The 20,840-nt window shown below is 34.9% G+C and overlaps 1 protein-coding gene across 4 annotated transcripts in view; it reads right to left on the bottom strand.

Annotated features, from left to right (window-relative positions):
- The window catches only part of LOC149078978 (cell adhesion molecule Dscam1-like), a 297,831-nt gene that overhangs the window by 17,739 nt on the left and 259,252 nt on the right, over positions 1 to 20,840 (bottom strand). For 2 of the 4 annotated variants that reach the window (XM_089241221.1, XM_089241220.1), the window contains exons 22-23: positions 17,006 to 17,238; positions 692 to 749 (exon numbers count right to left, since the gene is read on the bottom strand). In XM_089241221.1, coding sequence (XP_089097347.1) covers positions 692 to 749; positions 17,006 to 17,238 — 291 coding nt within the window. The remainder of the gene's footprint in view (positions 1 to 691; positions 750 to 17,005; positions 17,239 to 20,840) is intronic. The other 2 variants (XR_016193869.1, XM_089241222.1) reach the window with 1 other exon arrangement.

Below are 20,840 nucleotides of genomic sequence, written 5' to 3' on the forward strand. Positions count from 1 at the left end.
GTTTAGGGGACCAATCGGAAGGCCTTATCAGTGCAATAAATGACATTTATCAAAGATTACTCAACGATCATCACTGATTAGAAACCTGTTATCTCTGAATGATTGGAAACTGAAACAAGCTTCGCAGTTCGATGTCAGCGTTTATAAGGGATAAAACATCACAATCGGCCAATAATGATTTCCCCTCACATAACTTTTCGGTAATAATGCCCCATCGTGGGGAAAAGCGATGGAACTATGTTCAGAATTCCAGATCAAAAGATGGATCCAATGATGAAAGACATGCCAATATAATTCATGCGGAAACAATAGCTTAGAGTCAAGATGTTTCTGTGGATACCGTGACTATACAAAATGAAAGAGGTTGAAACGTTTACTGTATACCCTGGTTGTTATTCGAGGGTTTTGATTGAAATCAATTTTCCACGGCTCTAATCGCGGCATAAGTCTGTCGGCTGCATAATTGAATACCTACCGAAATTTCGAATATTTTGTCTAACCAGTGAAACAAGATACATCCAATCAGTTCAAATGCAATGCGTTTCGTTTTGGGCATGATGGATTGCCTCTAAAACGCAATTTTGGCGGATTGTTAACCGTAAAGCCTAAAATGACATATTCATGAAATACTAAAGTTTGAGATATTAACATTATATTATAAATATATATTTCATACGTATTTTAAACTGACCTTCGGGATTCGCAATCTTCCGCGTCCATAACTTCGCATATGATGTGTAATCGCCCATCTGCAGGGGAAAAACAACGCAAAGTTAACAACCCAGAAAGACACTAGAAATCACCGAAAAAATTACCCAAACTACATATCACTACCAATATTCTATTATTAAACTGTATTCAATCCACTTCCTTAGTCAGGGTATGGATTAGCAATCACTGATAATTAATGGAAAGATGTAAATAACCGACTCATCTCTTGACCCACCCCCGTAAATACACTTAATAAGTTTACGGAGTTAAATGCAGTAATTGGATTAGTGTATAGCACACACACACACACAGGATGGGGGACTTTGAAATATACTTGAAATTGATTCCTGAATTATTAGCCAAATGCACGAATGCGTCTTTTAAACCACTTTAGGAGTTCATTGAATGATAGTTATAGAAACTGAGAGACACCCAAGGCCTCCTGGAAACCTAACCATTTACTGCTGCTTGAACAAAATATATATGCATAGACATAGATGTGCGTAGTATATTCACGCGCAAAATGATGATAGCAAAAATTATGATAGAGGTAAATAAATCAGTTATAAATCATAGAAATTTTCATAATCAGAAATAGTTCACGAAAATCGTCATAATTTTATGAACTTTCTTTTCAGGGACTACTTTGTGATGAAACTGGTTTTATTTGCGGCCTCCTATTGATAACTGAATCGATCTGCACCAGGGTCGGTCTAGAGTTTGTCGAATGCCATAAGATTTGGGAAAAAAATCATACAATTAGTTTTTTTTTTTGCAGATATATTTTTGGCAAAAAAAATGGACAAGACATCAAATTTGTAAAATGAAAGAGGATTCATCTTTTATATCGATAGTTCAAACATTACTGGCCCAGACTATCGCTAAAAAGTAAATGTATCCATCACCCTTCGAGGAGAATGTTAATCTATTTTGCATCCACGATCAAGTTAATCCGTGAAATTTTGTTGCTTCCCATCATTAAGAACGGAAAGTGATCAACGCATTTTTATTGTTTTCTACCATCGGAAGCATACTAATCCACTTTCGCAAATGGCCGCTTTGCACCGAATGTCAAACAGTTTGCTTTGTTTTTGGAGGTAAAAGAAAAAGAGGAGATTATATAATTCACCGTGGTTCAACTAACTCAAGTAACTTAAAGCAGTTTTTTCAACTTGGAGTCACATGGCTCCCTTGAGGTCCTGAGATATTCCAAGGGGCCAAGGGTGAAAAACAAGTTTAAGGATAGCCACGGCAGGCTGCTAAGGGACCACAAACAGCCGTGAAAAAAACTTGATCAAAAGAAATACAGTAATTAAAAAGTAGTAGTAAAAATATAATATTTCGTATCATATCTTAATTGAAATGTGATAGGGGGAAAAGTGTCTACTTTCAGAACAAAGAACTGCTCATAGAACCAAGGTCGTCTTACCGCATGGGGCCCACCCAGACAGCCAGGGGTCTGGAGTACATTGGAGGCCTCATAATTATATGATCTCTGATACAATGTTTATACAAATACAAATACAAATACGACGCCACAACAGGCAAATTGCCCAACGAGGTGGCTGACTTAAGAACATCATGGATCCCCGAGCCATTTTTTGGAGGCCCTACCTACTACTGCTACACCCCAAATGCACCCCCCCCGCGGAACCCCCAACGAATCGGTACATGCGGGAATGTGCGTGTACGTGTAGTGCAACCTGACGTAAAGTTTTTTGTTTCTGTGTAATGCTTGTTATGTGAAGTGCTGTCATCTGCCCCCAGTTTTTCTAACTATGAGTGAAGTGTTATGGTTGAATGATTTACCGTTGTAGGACTGTTGCTCTCTGTGGCGAGACTTTTTAACGGGGAGATCGGCTCGCATTTGCGCCTTGAAGTTGGGAACCACAGAAAACCAACTTCAGCCGACCACCACTGTGGGGTTCGAACCCGGATCCTCGCATCACGAGTCCGCACTATAACCACTCGACCACCACAGTGGCACAGTTATCGAGAACAAGTGTTCATATGCAGGTACTCCCAGCCAGGAAGGAGGAGAGGGAGTTGCTTAAATGGTTCTGCATAGAACCAGAGCTACCTGAACGCATGAGGCCATCCGGGCTTCGCCCTGTGCCTAATGTCAATAGGGAGACCCTACACGGTAATATCTGGAATCTTGATTTACAATATTAAGCCAATATGTAAGTTGTTACTTCTATCTAATTACGGGGCATCCCCCCCTCCCAGAACGTCATTTTGAGCCCCCACAAAAAACCCACTTAACCAGGATGGCAGACATTTGTCTCTCTTTTTCATACCAATTTGCTATAAAAATCAATTCAATAGGTAGGATGAGTCTTGGGCGAAAAAAAGTAAAGAAAGACTGACTTAAAAATAATTTATTTTTTATTTCATTTTCGTTCCCAAATAGCATAGTACTTGGCAAAAAAAATAGTTTCGTTATCCATGAATGGTGGTGCCTGTTGTGCATGACTGATACTCAGTTTTTGGGAAAGAAACCATCAAGTCAACATAGTATTTCAAATTACATTAGAAGACACAGTCTTATAAATAGAACGTTTAAAAAGACCCTGCGAATTTCGATGACAGGATTGATTTCTTTTAAGGAAAATGAAAGATGAATGTCTCGAATTGAGTTTCATTTTCTATTCATCTCATTCTTGTACCTCACAAGTTAAAATTTCGTGTTTTAGGCTCCAGGGGTCAAGAAACGAATATATATTATTAATCAAGCTTGAGAAACAAATCGGACAATTTGGTGAGTAATCAAGTATTTAGCTCCATATATTTATGCTAAATGTTGCTTTGGATATTTTCTTTTATTTAAAAAAAGCAAACAAAAAAGTTGGATCGGAGACAAAACCATCAATTCATCAAAAACCAAGTCAAACATTAACATGAAGCAATCGTTATTTTCTCATAAACTTGGTATTTTCACAAATACAGAAAAAAAAACCCAGTTTTTTCAAAACTGGCACAAAACACTTGTATACAAGGAATAAAAAAATATGGACTAGAAATGATTGAATGGAACTATTCACAGGAATGCTACATAAAACACACTATTTTTTTCAAGTAAATTCTCGAGAACATATCGTATTAAATAGCGAAAAGATCACGAAATCTTCCGGAACCAGTTTTTTTTATCATCTATAGTGGTCCTTATCCTTTTGTTTATTTTATTTGCAAGATATATAGATGAAAACAAGAAGAATCTAAGAAAAATAGCATCCTGGTACTTTTTTTTCCGTAAACACGCATTCATTTTTTTCTCCCTTATTCTGAAATAAAATGAGGACGTCGAATTGAGAACGTTCTCGTGGAGGATACGAAGCCTAAGAAAACAAAACTATAAGAGAGAAAAAAATGAGAGTGAAGATCTGCAACATAAAGAGAGCCCAAATGTTTTCCGTCGGAACGGATGCCAACATCCAGCGAACCATGGTTTGGTTCCACAGGACACGACATCAGCCAGAGGAACGAGAAAGACGGAGGAGAAATGATCCGAGAACATACATGAAGGAGAACAAGAGCAAAAAATAAATAGGAAATACAAGAAAATAAATAAGTAAACAAAAGAAGAGAATAGGGAGAGAAGGACGTAGAATCTGGAGGAAATCTATCTATAAAGTGAAGATAAATGGTACCAACGTACATTTCAAAACCACAAATAAAAAGAACAACGGACAAGAAGCATGAAGAATGACCCCTGGTGAAGATACCGCTCTTTTCCAAGTCCAAGTAAATGTTTGCTTCTCTTTCCAAGGGATTTGAAAAAAAAAATATCCTATTATCAAACAAACCTCGTATTAGAATAGATTTTATCTAATTTTCCTTTCAAACAAATCCCGTATAATATTATCAAATTCGAAAATAAGATATATCAGGCATGGCGAAACTAAAGTTCTAATTATTAATAAAAGCGTTGGGTTATTAATCTTAATGAATATTTTAAAAAAAAATTGACTTTCATCTTGGCTTTTGTTAGTTTTTTTGTAACAGCTAATGAAAATATATGACATCGCTACGTTCTAAATATTTGAATAATGAAGACGTCAGGAAACTTAGACTCTTACAAAATGATTTAATTAATACTTCAGAGACGATGGATATAGAAAACTTGAAAATTAGAAGTTTAAAATATGTGATTAATATATAAAACTTTCGTGGAACCATCATATTTTGTTAGTTTACGATTTATTATCATTTTTTTTTAATATTTTGTGTCAATGCGAGAATTGGATGTTTTGGATTTATATGATTTTTATTACGGTAAAAGAAATGCAAATTGCTGATTTATTTAAAAATTATTGAATTTCTTTCATTGTTTTTCTTCGAAACCGCGCACAACTGCGGTCCATCACCATGGGCAATTTAATACCGAAGAGGTATGCCTGAAGCGTGCATGCTTGTCTAAGGGTACGTCTGAAGAGACGGGGAAAGGGTGGCAAAGCCATAGCACTCGTGCCACAAGTCGCACGCCATGGTATCGGGGTGGCACGCGAAGGCTTTTCAAAAATTGAAGAAATTATATTACATTGTTAATCAAAGAGATTCTCAATTTTCTCTCAATTTTTATACAATCCTTTTCGTCTGAATGATGACATTGTAGGATGAAAGACACTTATATTTGGTACGGTAGGTACTTAAAATAATAATTATGTGATGACTTTCTATTCAATGGGTTTCTGTCCGATTTTTCGTCTAGTTGCTTAACGTCCGGTATATATGTACGATATTCGAATAGCATAATACAACTACATTGCAAATCCATGATATTCCCAGAAGTGGGGAGGGGGGGGGGAGTTAAACCCTCCTACAAAGTTGGAAGGGGTTCGAGTTCTCAGATTCCGCTGTGGTGGTCGAGTAGCCATAGTGATGGACTCGGGTTTGCACCCCACTTTTGAAACAATGGTGGCCGCCTGAAGTTGGTTTTCTGTGGTTCCCAACTTCGGAGCACAAATGCGCGCCAATCTTCGTTGTCGAGAAGTCTTGCCACAGAGAACAACGTGCCTGCAACCAGGCTTGTTATTTGAGGAGGGGAGGCAAGCCCCCCACCCTGTCCTTTGTAAATACATTGAAAAAATTGTATATATATATATATATATATATATATAAATACATTGAGTACGCGTTCCCTTCTTCCCCGGAAAAACTTGAAATGACGGCTCTGCCTGCAACGATGCATTTATTCAATAATTACACTTCACTGATAGTTATAAAAACTGATGGAAGATGGCGGCACTATAAAGAACAAGCTTGTTATGCGTGAATATTTAGTGCTGCCATCTATTTTTCAAACTATGAGTGAGATATTGTGATTGAATATTTGTACCGTTGTAAATTGTTCTCTGTGTTGAAATTTTTCAAAGTGGCAATCAGTTCGCGTTTACGTCTCTGAGTTGGGAACCATACATAACTAACTTCAGCCGACCACCACTGAACCCCCGGAGGTTGGTTCGTTCTTGGCGATGCGAGCCCGTCACTGTTGAAATTTTATCCGTAGTCTGTCATTGATGTGCACTGAATGTGATAGAAGAACTTGAACAAAAAACAACAGTCGAAGCGTTGATCATAACGACAGGACGTTTGTAACAAGTTTCTCTTTAGAGAATGATTTATATTTGGATGAACTAATAAAAGCAATTGCAGTGAATATGTATAACGTTACAAAATATTAATAAAATTTTAATAATTAATTACGTGCAAGCAGCTATGCAAAGAATTCTGCAAAGGTTTAAGTCAAACACAATCATGACAGAAGAGCAACATGGATTTTGTATATTTCTTTGTAATAAAGAGTTTGATCACCGTTTCTCAAATTTGTCAATATAGCTCCCTGAAGAGCAACGGAAGGATTTAGGTAAGCGATAGACGCTTCGATTTAGTATAGGATCAGTGTTGGAATCGATGAGAAGGAAAAAATTCAAGGTGGTGATGGAACAAAAATTTTGGGAAACTATGCTATAGAGATGAAGGCAAATAATTGTGTTGCGTATCCAGTCATTCTGATATATTCGCATCTGTTCACGTCATTGTCTTAGTTTTAGTATCGGGAAATAAAATTGAATGTGCTATATATACACTGTATACTATAATGTGCTGTATATATAGTAAACAAGCGGTTAGTTACCAAATTATTATGAAAGGAATGTTCGCTTGACTTTCACGTCACATCATGGCGATTGAATCAACATTCCCGAACTATTTTGCTGACTTGAATAACAGCATAGCGAGTTGCTAAACCAAACGAATGATGATTGCGTTAGATTTATTTTTAGAATAAACAAGCGAAAGGGCATACGTTTATTTGAACATACGGGGAAGTTTATCTTAGAAACAGACGGCAGGTTATCTTAAATTGCGAGGAAAACTTGTTAACGTTGAAGACATTTTTGAGCCATCCATTTTACAGCGAAAAATTGATTGAAATTATTAACAGGTAAGCTGGCAGAGAGAGAAGTGGCCTGAAATAAAATTAATACAAAATATATATATTAAAGAAAATGAGTCGAAACGTACTGAAGTACGTTGTTGAGTGTCTTCTAATCATTGTTGTAGTTTTTCCTACGTGACAATATTTAATGTTTCGAGATATGGTATTATTTTTAAATTATCAAGTACAATTGTAAACACAGGGAGACTCAGAAATTCGTAAATAGTTTAAAAGTTCATAAAATTTCAAAGGAACTGGTATATATATTGGAATTCCTTTCTTTCTTTTCTTCTTTTTGTGGTAGAGAACAAAAAAAATATTTCAAATGTCTGTCTCTAGACGAAGCTTTCTTTCTTTCAAATCGAACACGGCCCATGATCTATAGGTTTTAGCCAATTTGAGATAGCGGGAAGAGGGGGGGGGGAAGCCACACGAAAGCAAATTACTGGCCCGATCGAGCATGTAACATAAAATAATAGATACCCGCATCACACACACACATAAAATTGCAATTACCCGAAAAATATTAGAACTGGATTTACTTAAAAAATTGTAATACGAACTGATTTATTTGCGTAAAAAAAAAATATCGAAAATCATATAAATCTTTTTAATTGACATTTTGAAAGAAATACGAAAATTCAAAATAAATACGGTCACAAATTAAAAATCTCAAGTTAATGAGACCGATAATTATAATTTTACCCTCTGTTGGCATCGAAAAAGAAGTCATTAATTTACAATTAAACTGGATTATAGGATCAAAACCCATTCACTGTATGGGACTCAATATGGGCAGTCGCGGACCTAGGATAGTGTAGCCAGATCATGTGACTGAGCACTGGGACAAATCCTGATAAAAACCGAGACATCTTGAAAAATAAAACTTTTAGATGACAGTATAGCGTCGAGTAATGAGGTGATTGATAAAACAACCTATTGCCATGAAAAGCCTGGACTTTGTACGATTTCGCTCAGTATTTTTCAATCTTTTCCTCATTAGACACCTCTGAAATTAAGTTTAAATTTTCGCAAACCCAGGACATAAATGGGAAAAAAACTATTTGCGAACCGGTGTAGAAGAAAAATATTAATGAAATGTTTTTGACTTTTTTTATATATATGCACGCATTAGGAATATCCTCGAAAAAAATGCATGCGCAGTTAAAACTTTTACTTACCAGGGATCTTTTTCTCAGAAGTATATTAACTTTTAAAAAAAAATGCCGCTATCAATAGAGCACACACACACACACAAAAACGTTCTCTTTCTTAGATTTTATTTTTATAATATCATAAAATAGTTTACTGTTATACAAGTGTTTATTTAAATTATCAATCGATATTTCGCAGTTTGGTGTAGACTTCGTGAAAATATAAATTTATTCCTTAAAACTTTTTTGTTTATTATATTGTATAAAGTTTTGCGGGATTTATTACAATTTGTAGGTCTAGAGTGCACTTGCACTTGGCAGTATGATCCTGGCGTCTGGCTTGAACAGACATGATGGTATTCTGTCCACAGTGAAAAGCTGTTAGGCCAGTTCTGATGATGATCATGAATCGCATGGTACATTTTCAATTAAGTACTCATGTTCATCCCTTTGAAAATTACACTTACGTCAAGATCTTTTTGAAATCAAAATGTTCTAAGTCTCTGAAATCTGAAACTACTTACTGTGCAATATTAATAGTTTTAATGGCTGTTGATAAATACATCGTCTAGTTGGAGCCAAAGTGACTGCCTAACATTTGATATGGATTCCGTTGTATAAACTGATAGTCAAGTTGAAATCTAAAATCTCACATCCATCATGGCTAAGCGTATGTAAAATGTCAGAAAGCGCAAATTCTAATATGCAAATGAAAATATATCACTCTGTCTTTCGAATGATTAAGCTTTGTAATAAAAGATACCGAACCATTTCCATAAAGCATGCATTAAGCGTAATCAAGAAATTCTATATTAATGCCGATTCTATATCAGTGAAACAATGCATGAAGTGGCACCACTTATGTATTCTACGTGAATGATAGTGGTTGAATTTTATTTTATGGTTAATTTATGGTTCCTGTGTTGATAAATTGAACAATTCGAAGTTTATTATTTTTGGCATTAACAAAGTATACTACTTCAGTCAATACTTTTGGAATATCTATCCATTATCTATCCATTTTTTTGGCGATGAATGGATTGCGCTATATATTTTTGAAACTATCGTTGTTAATAAAGAGAAAAAAATTATGTTATTTTGACAATAAAATTAACATTTTACAGTGATATGTTTGGATTTAGAACTAAAAATATGTGTTACTTATGTCGGTATGTATTATCAGTGCCGTAACTAGGCAGCTGCAACAGGTGCACCCGCACAGGACCCACTGGGAAGGGACCCAAGAATGGACCAGATGGGTCCTAAATGCAAATTCTTGCACAGGGCACAGGAATGGCTAGTTGCGACACTGTGCATGATTATGATTTATTTTCTCAGGCACCTCGTTGGGCATTTTGCCTGTGAATATTTGTATTTATGCCCAAAATTGTGATAAGTTATGAAAACACGATTTTAGTGGGCATTATAAATTTAAATGAACATCATTGAAAAACGGGACATATGTATAAAAAGAAATTCAGAACCACTAAAAATGCAGAAATGTCCCGTAATACGGGACGCCTTGTATTTGATTACTATTATTTCTATTACTCTATTGCAGTGTTTCTCAACCTTTCTGAACCCAAGGACCAATAAAATGTCTGAAACAAGTCAACGGATCACTTGCGTCTTGTATTATGGGACATTTCTGCTTTTTTAGTGGTTCTGAATTTATTTTTATACATTTGTTTCGTTTCTAAATGCTGTTTATTTAAATTTATAATGTCAACTAAATTGTTGATAAACAGTGTTTTTATAACTTATGATGATTTCTCTTATAAATACAAATATTCACATCTCACATTGCCCAGTTAAACTGTTTTTCCTCAATTTTTCAGCAATTGTAACTGCAACTGGCGATTTTGTTGATTTATAGCAACCTTTTTAAAAAAAATGGCGACTTCCTGTATTTTACAGTAATTAGGCCATTTGAATGCTTTTTTTTCCCTTCAAAGTTTTGTTTACTGCGATTTGAAGCAACCTTTTATTTCCTCCACCCTTCCTCTCCTCTTTTGCAGTAATTAGCAAATTTGTCGTAAATTGCATTTGGGAGCTTCAAATTAGTGACATCCCATATTCAGGATCGCAATTTCGCGCTTTTACCTTGACAAGGTATCATGAACCTAAGTATGAAGGTACAGTTTTTATCTACGAATTAGAAATGGATATTACTGTAATATACCATTTGAATTAATTTTCCATCCAGTTAGAATTGAATTACCAAATCTACCTGTGCACCACCTACACCATCGTCTCGGGCCAGCTGTAGTCCGCGGACCACGGGTTGAGAAACGCTGCTCTATTTTAAGTTATATTATTTCTGATACTATCGTCGTAGTTGTGCCCAAAGTGGTTGTAGCATTAGTTATTCTTTATTTCATCGACGCAAAAAAAGTAAAAGAGTTCGGGATTTTGGATACACATTATACTATTGCTCAGCATATATAATGAAGTGTAATTTGTTTTCTCATTTTAATAAATACAATAAAAGTCCGTTATAACGAGTACGGCTTACAACGAGAATCTCGCTATAACGAGTAATTTGAAAGGGATTGTCAAAGAGCTAATGTTAAATATATGATCAGTTTTTAAAGCTCTTCACATTTCAGCCACATCATTTCAGGTTTTTCCAGTTGTGCCTTTTTCGTTTTTGTCTTTCCACATAATATATGGAATATTATATATGATGGAGATCAAAATAATATATTGATCACCATCACCACGAAACGTTCTAGAATTAATAGTAACACATGGGGAAAAAAAAGAATACCGTCTAACCCGTTATAATGACCGTGCGTTATTGTGGCTGTTTAATGAACACGACCTGTGTGTGTCTCAGCCATTTTCCTTTTAATTCCACGTTATTTCCGATCCTATACAACGATCTTCAGAGATCATTCGATCAAAAGCAACTTCAAACTCCGCTCTGTCCTGCATTTTTTTTCAAATAAATCAACAAAATCCGATGCAAATTGTGTTTCACCTGTAATCTTTCACATTGAAAAATCCCGTATATAAAGTGTACGTGTGCAAATAATTATGTATTATAATTTCATCATTTTCTAAACTGATGAATTTTCTTCTCAACCGCTTACATTTAAACAAAATGAACTTAATGTTAATTATTTTGTCAAAAAAATGTGTAACGTGCTATATTGAGATGAGCATACTTGTTTACTTTATGATCGGTTCTAGACCGGACAATACTTACACCCCAGTTATTTATTCACCTCCAAGGCCGTCTTAAGAGCATTATGATCCCCGGGCCAGGGCCCCACCTTTGAAATTCTCGAAAAATTTAACTACTTCTCATGTTTCTGAGGCCCCTTTTCTAAAGAAAGGAATCGATACTTTTAACAGCAATTAAAATAATTACTTTATGGCAAAGGAATTTGCGTTGTGAAAAATAATTATTAGACGCCTTGGTTACATAATAACAGTATATAAAAAAGGCAAACAAAAAATTATAACGATGCCCTAATTTTTTATCTGTATCAAGTGCCTTGCTGTAACAACTATTTCACAATATAAAACATAAGCACGCACAAGATAATCAAGGACACCGCAGTCCTTTTCAAGTATCAATCTCAGCACCAGAATCCTCTCAAGAAAAGCGAAACTCCTAAGATAGTGCTCCCAGAGCGGGACTTTCAGCCAATCAGCGTGTTGCATAGGCCTTACGTCACGGAAAGTATCTAGGAACTTGGACTACCTGATCTCTTCAGAGTAAAAGTTTACCTCGTCCGTCTAAGGAATGTCTAAAGGAACCGTGTGGGAAAACTTCCGATCCCACGATCCGTGAGATAGTTTCATTTAACCAGTCGAGGAAAAAAAAAACAGAAACACATACTCTTTATGCACAATATAGCAATCCAAAATGAATTACAAATGATTGACAATAATTTACATAAAATGTGTTATGACTTGGAACATAACACTGGTATCAGCCACGACGATTCTGAAAATATGCCAAAAGAATCAAAAATTTGATGACACTTTACGGTAACATGTTGCCTCTCGATATAACGATAAGCCATCTACAACGATAAATTTTTTGGTCCTCAGAATGTCACTACATCGATGTTTCACTGTATATAACTCTGGATTCCAATCGAAATGTTTGACTTTTGACTGAATATACTCAAATATTGACCATCATTGCAGAGTATCAGTTTCACACACCATATAATACGTTAAGAAATCACAAAATTTTCGACGATGGAGAAAAAAATAAACAACAAGAAATGGAAATAAAAACGGATAAAAATAGAGTGGATATCTATATACGTATATATTGCATTAAAGGGAAAGAAAACCCTCTCTCGTTGTTTTTGTTGAGCTTTATCGGTGTCTACCCTTACGTAGAGAAGGATCATCATCAAATATATTGGATTCATCTTTTGAAAAGCTGCTGCTGCTGCCTCTTCAGCTCACACTGTCAAGCGATGCGTGAAAGAGACGGACGTGGAAAAAATGAAATCACAACTTGACGTCCGGATCTTTCCGCAAGAAAGGACAGGGTTAAGGGAGCGTGAGTTATTGGCAGGGCCTGGGACATTCCTCGTCAATGGAATTGGACATCCTCCAGATGCCGGTCAGTATTTTATTCTTATATTATTATTATTTTTTTCCATACTTGGTTGTTTGTTTTTTATTCCTGTCCTCTCTTCTCCTTCTTAGGTTTTCATCCCACACAGCGCTCTTAATCCGATTTATTAAGAAATCTTTTCAACAGAGCCTTGTCTTATCCGCAAGAGATTTCAAGTTGGAAAATGCGAAAATCTTTGGCAGGGACGAAACGAAAAATAATCCTAACACAATAAAAACTTTAAGCTGAAATCCTGGCACCGCATCAGAATTGATCTTGGCGTCGAGGGCATTTCGATTAGATTTCTGAGAAAATTCATCAGGTTCTCTGAAAGGCTTTTGTCTAGTTATAGCATTGATCAATTGATAGTTTTGAAATGGAATTCGATATTAAATATATTAAATAAACCGTTATATTTAGCTGCTGTGTTATTCGAACGCTTAGATTCAAACAACTTTTAATTTACGATACGGTTCGATAATTAATTTGAATAATCAATATTGAATTCCTGTATGTTAATGATTTTAAAACTAGACAGCATGAAACAAGGAAGCAATTATAGTTGACTCAGAAGTATAGTATATAAATTAAATAAACTTGGTGGGGAATAGATTGGTTGAATGCATGCAGTGCTCTAAATTACTATTCTTCATTAGTGCCAGATATACGAAAGTTATATATCGTATTTCAATTTTAAAAACTGCCGATATTCAATTCTAAATTAAATTAATCAAACTGATATTCAATTCTTCAAACAATCATTCACTGTCATATTTTACGATCAAACATCATTTCATTCTATGTCGTGTCTTTGTTTTCAGTATAAACAGCGTGTCTGTGGTTTATGGCATGGATACGATGAACTCAAATATTATCTCTTAAGCATCAATGAGAAGAAATCATGTAACCAATTGCGTATGTGTGATTTTAAATATAATTTGGACATTAAAAAAAACTGCAGTTTATAAATTCTGACTATTTTCATTGCTGGATATTTCTAGTTCAGTGTTCTTCAATGAGCAATCATCTTAAGGACTCACTTGGTCTATCACTCTATTTACTAAGACAATGATGCACGTTTCAATTTATTTGTTTAGAAACACATCACGTAGATTCCCAGTAGTACCCTTGTTGCCCCCTTCCCTCCTAAGGTCCTCTACAGAACACATTCTCAAAAGTAACTTTATTGTTTCGATCAGTGATTGGCAAACATTTGGCGGGCCGTACATATTCAGATATTGATTCATAATAGGAATTTCTGTGCTTAGAAGTGAAGTGTCGCATGAATCTGTGGCGCTATGGCAAACCTATGGCCTAGGCGGTATGGCAACATATGACACGCTGGATAGAACCTCTAAGATGTCCGCATTTGGCCCACAGGCTTTAGTTTGTCCATCACAAGTTTGGGTATTCAACTTATCAGACATAACAGGCCAAAAATTAAGAACTTCCAAGAAACTAGTTAGTGGGTGAACAAGTCAAACTCTGGTACAGTTGTAAGACGGTATCTTAGATTCATGTGTACTTAATGTAGTGGTATCTCAAGGTCTGGGACATCTGGGCGCCACGAGTCAAATATAAAACCTTAAATTTTTGAGGAATCCTTATTAAATACGAACTCTCATCAAATTTGGAGTAATTTCTTTCATTGGATATGAATTGGCGTCAATTATGAAAAAAAAGTTTTCATTAGTTATTCAATGGTAATAACTAAGCTTAATCATTAATTTCTTTCATTATTTCTGGAACTATTCTTGTCGTAAATTATGAATTTTCATCAACTGTGAGAATATTTCTTCCACTAATTATTGAAATAATTTATCTCATTTTTAATAATTTGTATATTATTTCTTTCATTAAAGAGTTTTACAGCATATTCATAATCATGTATGTCTTTTCGTCGGTGGGCAAATCACTCCTAGGGCCACATGTGTCTCCTGGGCCATGAGTTCAGGATCCTTGATGTATGTGAATGTGAATATATTAAATATGAGATGCATTAATATATTATATAAAGTTTTTTTTAATATTTTTTTCGGAAAATTGCTTGAAACGTATTACACGAAAATAAGCTACCTTATGTCCCATTGACAATCGATATTTATTTCATCTGTGCAAAAAAAACAACAAGAATACAACACATTTCGTTAACTGTAAATATTTAAAACCGATTTTGTTAGTTGGAAAAGAAAATTGAAAAACATCGTGAATTTTATTCCATTCATTCTCACATAGTCGTACTCATTCTTTATTCAAACTTTAAGGTGTTTTTTCCTGTCCTTCATTACAGCCACGAGACGCGCAGTACTGATCAATTTCCGTTAAATTGGATAAGCTTGAATAAATGCTACTTTGCGAAATGGTATTGCCTCTTGGAGCACACAATTGTCTTTGTTCTTTAAGTGAAGAGTAAAGAGAGTAAATTCACAAAATATGCATACTCATTATTCAAATCATTATCAATGTTCCCATTTGAATCGAATTTCACTCAATTCTATTGATATGACGAGAGAGATTTCATGATTGTCAAGTTTTCCGTTCTTGATGCTCAAAACACTTCAGATCTAATAATTGAAAATCTCTGCCTAGTAGTCTAATTCGCACGAGAAGGAATAAATAGTTTAGCAAAAATATCAGAAATAGGATTATATATCAATTTAGTGCAAAGAAAATCAAAGGTTATGTTCCCAAAAATAAAAGGATTAAATCCTTAAATTGTTTTCGTCTTGGTGTGACACGTGTGGAAAGAAAAGAAAAGAAGTTTACATTTATATATATAACTTTGGCAACAGTTTTCGCTTCTTCTCATCTATATGATTTCCCCTATTTTCGATTGAATTACTATTGAAGTAATCCAATCTCTACGATACACAATTGTTGCCTTTTTTTACTTATGTCATATTGTAAAGAGTATCCACTCATTAATTGCACGTTATATATACTTGCATTTATATTAGTGTAATGAACACAACAAAATCACTAAAAAATACCACATCATTTGATTGATCGTGGATTATGGTTATCATGATTCTATTAAACCTTTTCACACTTAAGAAACTGTATTATGCAATTAGTTCTGAAATTAAACACATTAATGATGTATTGGATCGAATTATTTTGAATTATATAATATCGGGTCAAAATATTGAGAAACGTTTTACATTGGTTCGAATTATTATGAAAACAGAAAAAAATGTACACACAATCACTCGGATTGATATGTATGATAATTTATGTAAGTTATGAGACAATTCATTCTTATGCGCACTGGCTGGCCAAAGAAGAATGCACATACACTAATACTTTGCTAGACAACTTCACTCCGAATTACAGCACGAATTCATCGTTACAATATTTTATGACACCATGCAGTATCTCCTCATATTTCTGGCTTGTGTATCATATGTACTAATATTCCACAAAGAAAATTGGTTCATCACTCAAGGAAGAAAAAAATGAATCCTCAGATTACTAATCTACGAAGATCTAAAGGTTCCCGATCAGACTCGTATCGAGATCAGGTTGTGACCAATTCAAGTGCTTTTGGACCAATATTTCTCAGTTTCAGATGAAAACATCTCCGCATTGTCATCCTGGAGCATGACATCGTCTTCATAGAAGGCAAAAATTGTCATTTATTTTGTTGACTCTTGGGGTGGTATTCGCTGACAGGGTTTAAACCATAGTCACAATTTTAGAATAGGCTGAATTCAACCAATCCCTGTCTTCTATCCAGAAATTGTGAATATTGTTTAAACTCTGTCGATGAATACCACCCTTAGTATTTTTGACCAAACGCAACAGAAATTATTCAGATCATGAAACTTCCTCTGAGTCTTTCACATTAAGTACAGTACAGTGCATCACGTCATCTTTTCTTGCAATTCAGTGAATTTCACGGATATTATTATTGCTTGAGATTATTCACAGCAGAAAGGTTTCGGAAAGTATTTATCTTCAAAACGCTGATTGGTGCCCACAGAATCAAACAGATGTTTCTATCATCTATAGCAACAATTTTGGTACAGAAGTCTCATTTAAGTTTAGAATGAAGAAAAATGTGACGGTATGGATTAGAAAGATCGGCTTTAAAATATATGTGATCTAACTCACCTGCGTGTGCCGATGAGGTATGTCATAGTCGTGACCTTTTCCTTCGTGCCTTCTTAACGTGTTGCATTGCGATATGTCAGGTGATTCACTGTACGTAGATAGCTGTGTTGTAGCATAAGGAGTTGGATAGTACAATGTTTCCCTCTGGTTATCATCGGATTGGTCACAGCGTTTCACTTTACCATAAGAACTCATTGATAGGTTCTCACCTTTACCACCAGAACTTCCAGAATCTGAAATAAAATTATTCTCACTACATTTCAAAATAATTGAACAGAACATAAACTTGAAAGGGTGGTCTCTTCAGCATAAGATACTTCTCCATAATGCACTCTCTCATATACCGGGTATTTGAGAAAATACTTCCTAACCTTGAAATGTCATATCCAAACTTAGAAACTCCGTCTTGGTAACATAGAGATTAAAAAAAGATGAAATAAGTAGTTCGTTATGGGGGGGGGGGGGTATCTGTAATTTCAAATACTGTACTCCGTTTTGTGAAATTACTTACAACTTTTGCTCATAGATGGCGAAGTGATTCTTGATAGAATCTCTTTCGTGCATTGATGATATTGTCCTACGCAAATGTAGTTCATATCGCATTATGATGTGTACGAAATTATTTCCTCGCCTGAAAATGACATGACAAAACATGTCAAAACCGACACTTTAGTTTACAGTGACTTTCCACTGCAATGTCTCTACGTTCTTCCTTTCAAACCGAACACATCTCCGATGTATTGCACTGATCAATTTCCTACCGAAGGAGCTATGTTCGGTTTGACAGAAAGAATTGCCGAATGTGTGCATGTGTACCTAACCAACCTAACCATCTGAATGCGTAACTACTTTACCACATACCAATCATAGTCACATCACCTTATGACAATTTACTACCATTCGAGTCGGGTCGGTAATAAAGGCGCCATCTACAGGTGGTCGCCTTGGGTTTTTTAGGGAAATAGCTTGTTATAACTACGGATCGCGGACCTGATTGCAACCTTTATGTGGTTGTAGACGAACATCTTAAAACCGCACCGCTCGGGCACGTGCGTTCAGCGTGAATTTTACTGCTGCCATCTATTTTTTAAATTACGAATGAAGTATAATGCATGAAGTAAGGAATTTAATATTTAATATTTCTAATGTTGTAAAGTCTGCCTGTGGAGAGATTTTCAGAATGTGTTTACCACAATGGATGAGTATGTCTTACAGATGAACATTCCAAACTGATGCAACTTTTGAGTACTCTTGCTGTAAACAATGACCGTTAAATGGCCCATCAGAAAGAGGTCCACAGATAAAACGATTGTGATGCGATCTATTAGGCATTCATTCATTAGTTACAATTTTAACTAATGTTGCGAACCGATAAATTCACAATTCTACTCCAGCCCATCAAACGTGTCACTTGTTTAATATTTCTGTCACAGTTTGCAACTTTTGTCATTTAAAAGTTAAATAATTCTTTCTGAAACACTCGGTATTTATAAAATCGCTTGCTATATTGCCATGATATGCATATAATAAAACAAACACTAGTGTACAGACGCAATCTACAAGAAATTCGATTTTAACTTGAAGAAATTCAATTTTTCTTCAATCGATTGTTCTTAAGTAAACAAACCGTTATTCTCAATTTTAGTAATTCAAATTACCCTAACAGCAAGGTTTACAAATGAACAGATGTATGTATCCGAGTGAAAGATTTTCGATAAGATAGCACTTATATAAAAAAATCTGAATATAAAAGGGAGAAAAAGTATTCTCTGTATGTTTACATATTATTTAAATATCCAATAAAGAAAACATCGGTTACAGAAACAGCCGACATTTCTCTTCGTTATTTACTTTCCATTACAAATAACGAAACATTAAAGAGTGAAAATTTCACGCTCCTACAACAAGATTATCAAAAATTTATGTGACGCGGAACGGAATCGAAAGTCTCTGGAAACGAAATCGTGGGGAAAAAAGGAAACGGGAAAGCAATGAAAAGGAATTAATTCAGGGCTCTTGGTACTAATTTTTTTCTCCTTTTCCAAGTGAAGAATAATGTGAATGGATTTAAGAGAACAGGGGAAAAAAATTCCGAACTTAAAGAAAAAACTTCTCAAATGAGTATAAATTCAATTAAGTGTTAATTATCGGCTGAGTCAGGAATTCAAAAGTCATTGGTCGACTATTATGCTTGAACGCAAGCAGCAATTTTCTGGAAATATCTTTTTTATTCACGTTAACTTTTTTTTTACCGAAAGAGAATCGTCATGTAGGGCTAAGGATTTAATTAATCAATAAATCTCGATTCGAAAGAAAGAAAAGGAACCATTAAAAAGAGTCAGTAATAAATTTCCCTATATGAATATAATGTACAGAACCGGAGAGCTCTAGTATGTATATTACTTCTCTATATTCACTAAGAGTAAAAGTTCCGTGATGAAAGAAAAAATTCAATATTTGTACGGCTGAATGAAAATCAATTTGAATCAATATTGAGACAGAAAAAATAATTTTACAAGTGATCTTTTTAAGTAATACAACAAAAAAAAATTCTCAAAATGCGGCTCGAATTATTGAACAATACTCCAAGTTAAAATAAATGATACATAAATGTTTAAATACCTTTTACTTCTTGAATATTGATAACAAATTTAAATTTTGATTTTTTTATAGTACCCGAAAGCTTTCTTATGTTTCCAAAAATTCAGAGGTAAAGAAATTTTGGGAACATTCTAGGTAATATTGTATTGATACTGAGCTAATATAAAAAGAAACTGAAGGAAAAGATTCGAAAACAATCAGTATGGGTTTTTATATTGTTCAGCAATTAATGCTGGCGTAAAGTTTTTTCCTAAAAAAAAAAAAAACCAAGGCAAACTGAATTTCCACACATGCGAAAAATTATATACACCACTCCGTCTTATATTTTTAGGGAAATTAATTAGGTGCCGTATACCAGGTCTATAAGATACTCGCTTGAAATAACAAAGGCTGTTTAGAGGTGTCGCGAGTTAGATACCCGGCTCGTCCTTGTCAGAGAATGTCCTGACACGGGGGGTATAACACAAAAGGCGACGTTACCAAGAAAAAACATTGCTACCGAAGTCAGTCCCACACCAAGGGGTTAGCACACCCACCTATCGCTGAGTATAATATAAGGTGCCACTCGGAATCGGCAATAAATTGTAGGTCCCGGTCTAATTAGCCCTCGAGTGCAGAAAATGGCCATGGTGCGACAAAAATAATCAATGATCGTTATTTGTAAGCTTTTTTTTCTCTGAAAAGTTGGAGCAGAAATAAATATTTCCAAAATCAATTTGTAAAAACAAATATCTTAAATATTTACAGATAGTCTATTTAATTAAGTTTAAATTTAATTTAGAAATTTTTGTTTCAGTCGAAGGAATTTGGTAAGAATTTGTTGTTTAGAGTAATAAATGAAATTTATACAAGATTCATCGAAAGACTGGTTATTTGTGGAGATGAAGATTACAAGGAAGAAAATTCATCACTGCCCCCACGGGGACACGAATCTTTTCTATATGCATATGGCCATCTGGTTGGCCTTTGTCATTCACGAGCTATTAGTTGATTGTTGACGCCGTCCATGTACGGTGCCTTTTAACATATATATACGCTCCAAGGTTGAAATATTCTATCTGCTTCCATAGCTTAGATGGTAGAGCACTCGTCCGGTTCGAGTCCCCGTGGGGGCAGTGATGAATTTTCTTCCTTGTAATCTTCATCTCCACAAATAACCAGTCTTTCGATGAATCTTGTATTGACAAGTGGAGAGGACGTTTCTATATGCAAATGAAATTTATATCATTAGATA

The sequence above is a fragment of the Pholcus phalangioides genome, unplaced genomic scaffold (assembly GCF_987345545.1).
Source record: "Pholcus phalangioides strain wild (caught in Gottingen) unplaced genomic scaffold, Ppha-v1.0 ptg000013l_1, whole genome shotgun sequence".
Classification (NCBI taxonomy): Eukaryota; Metazoa; Arthropoda; class Arachnida; order Araneae; family Pholcidae; genus Pholcus; species Pholcus phalangioides.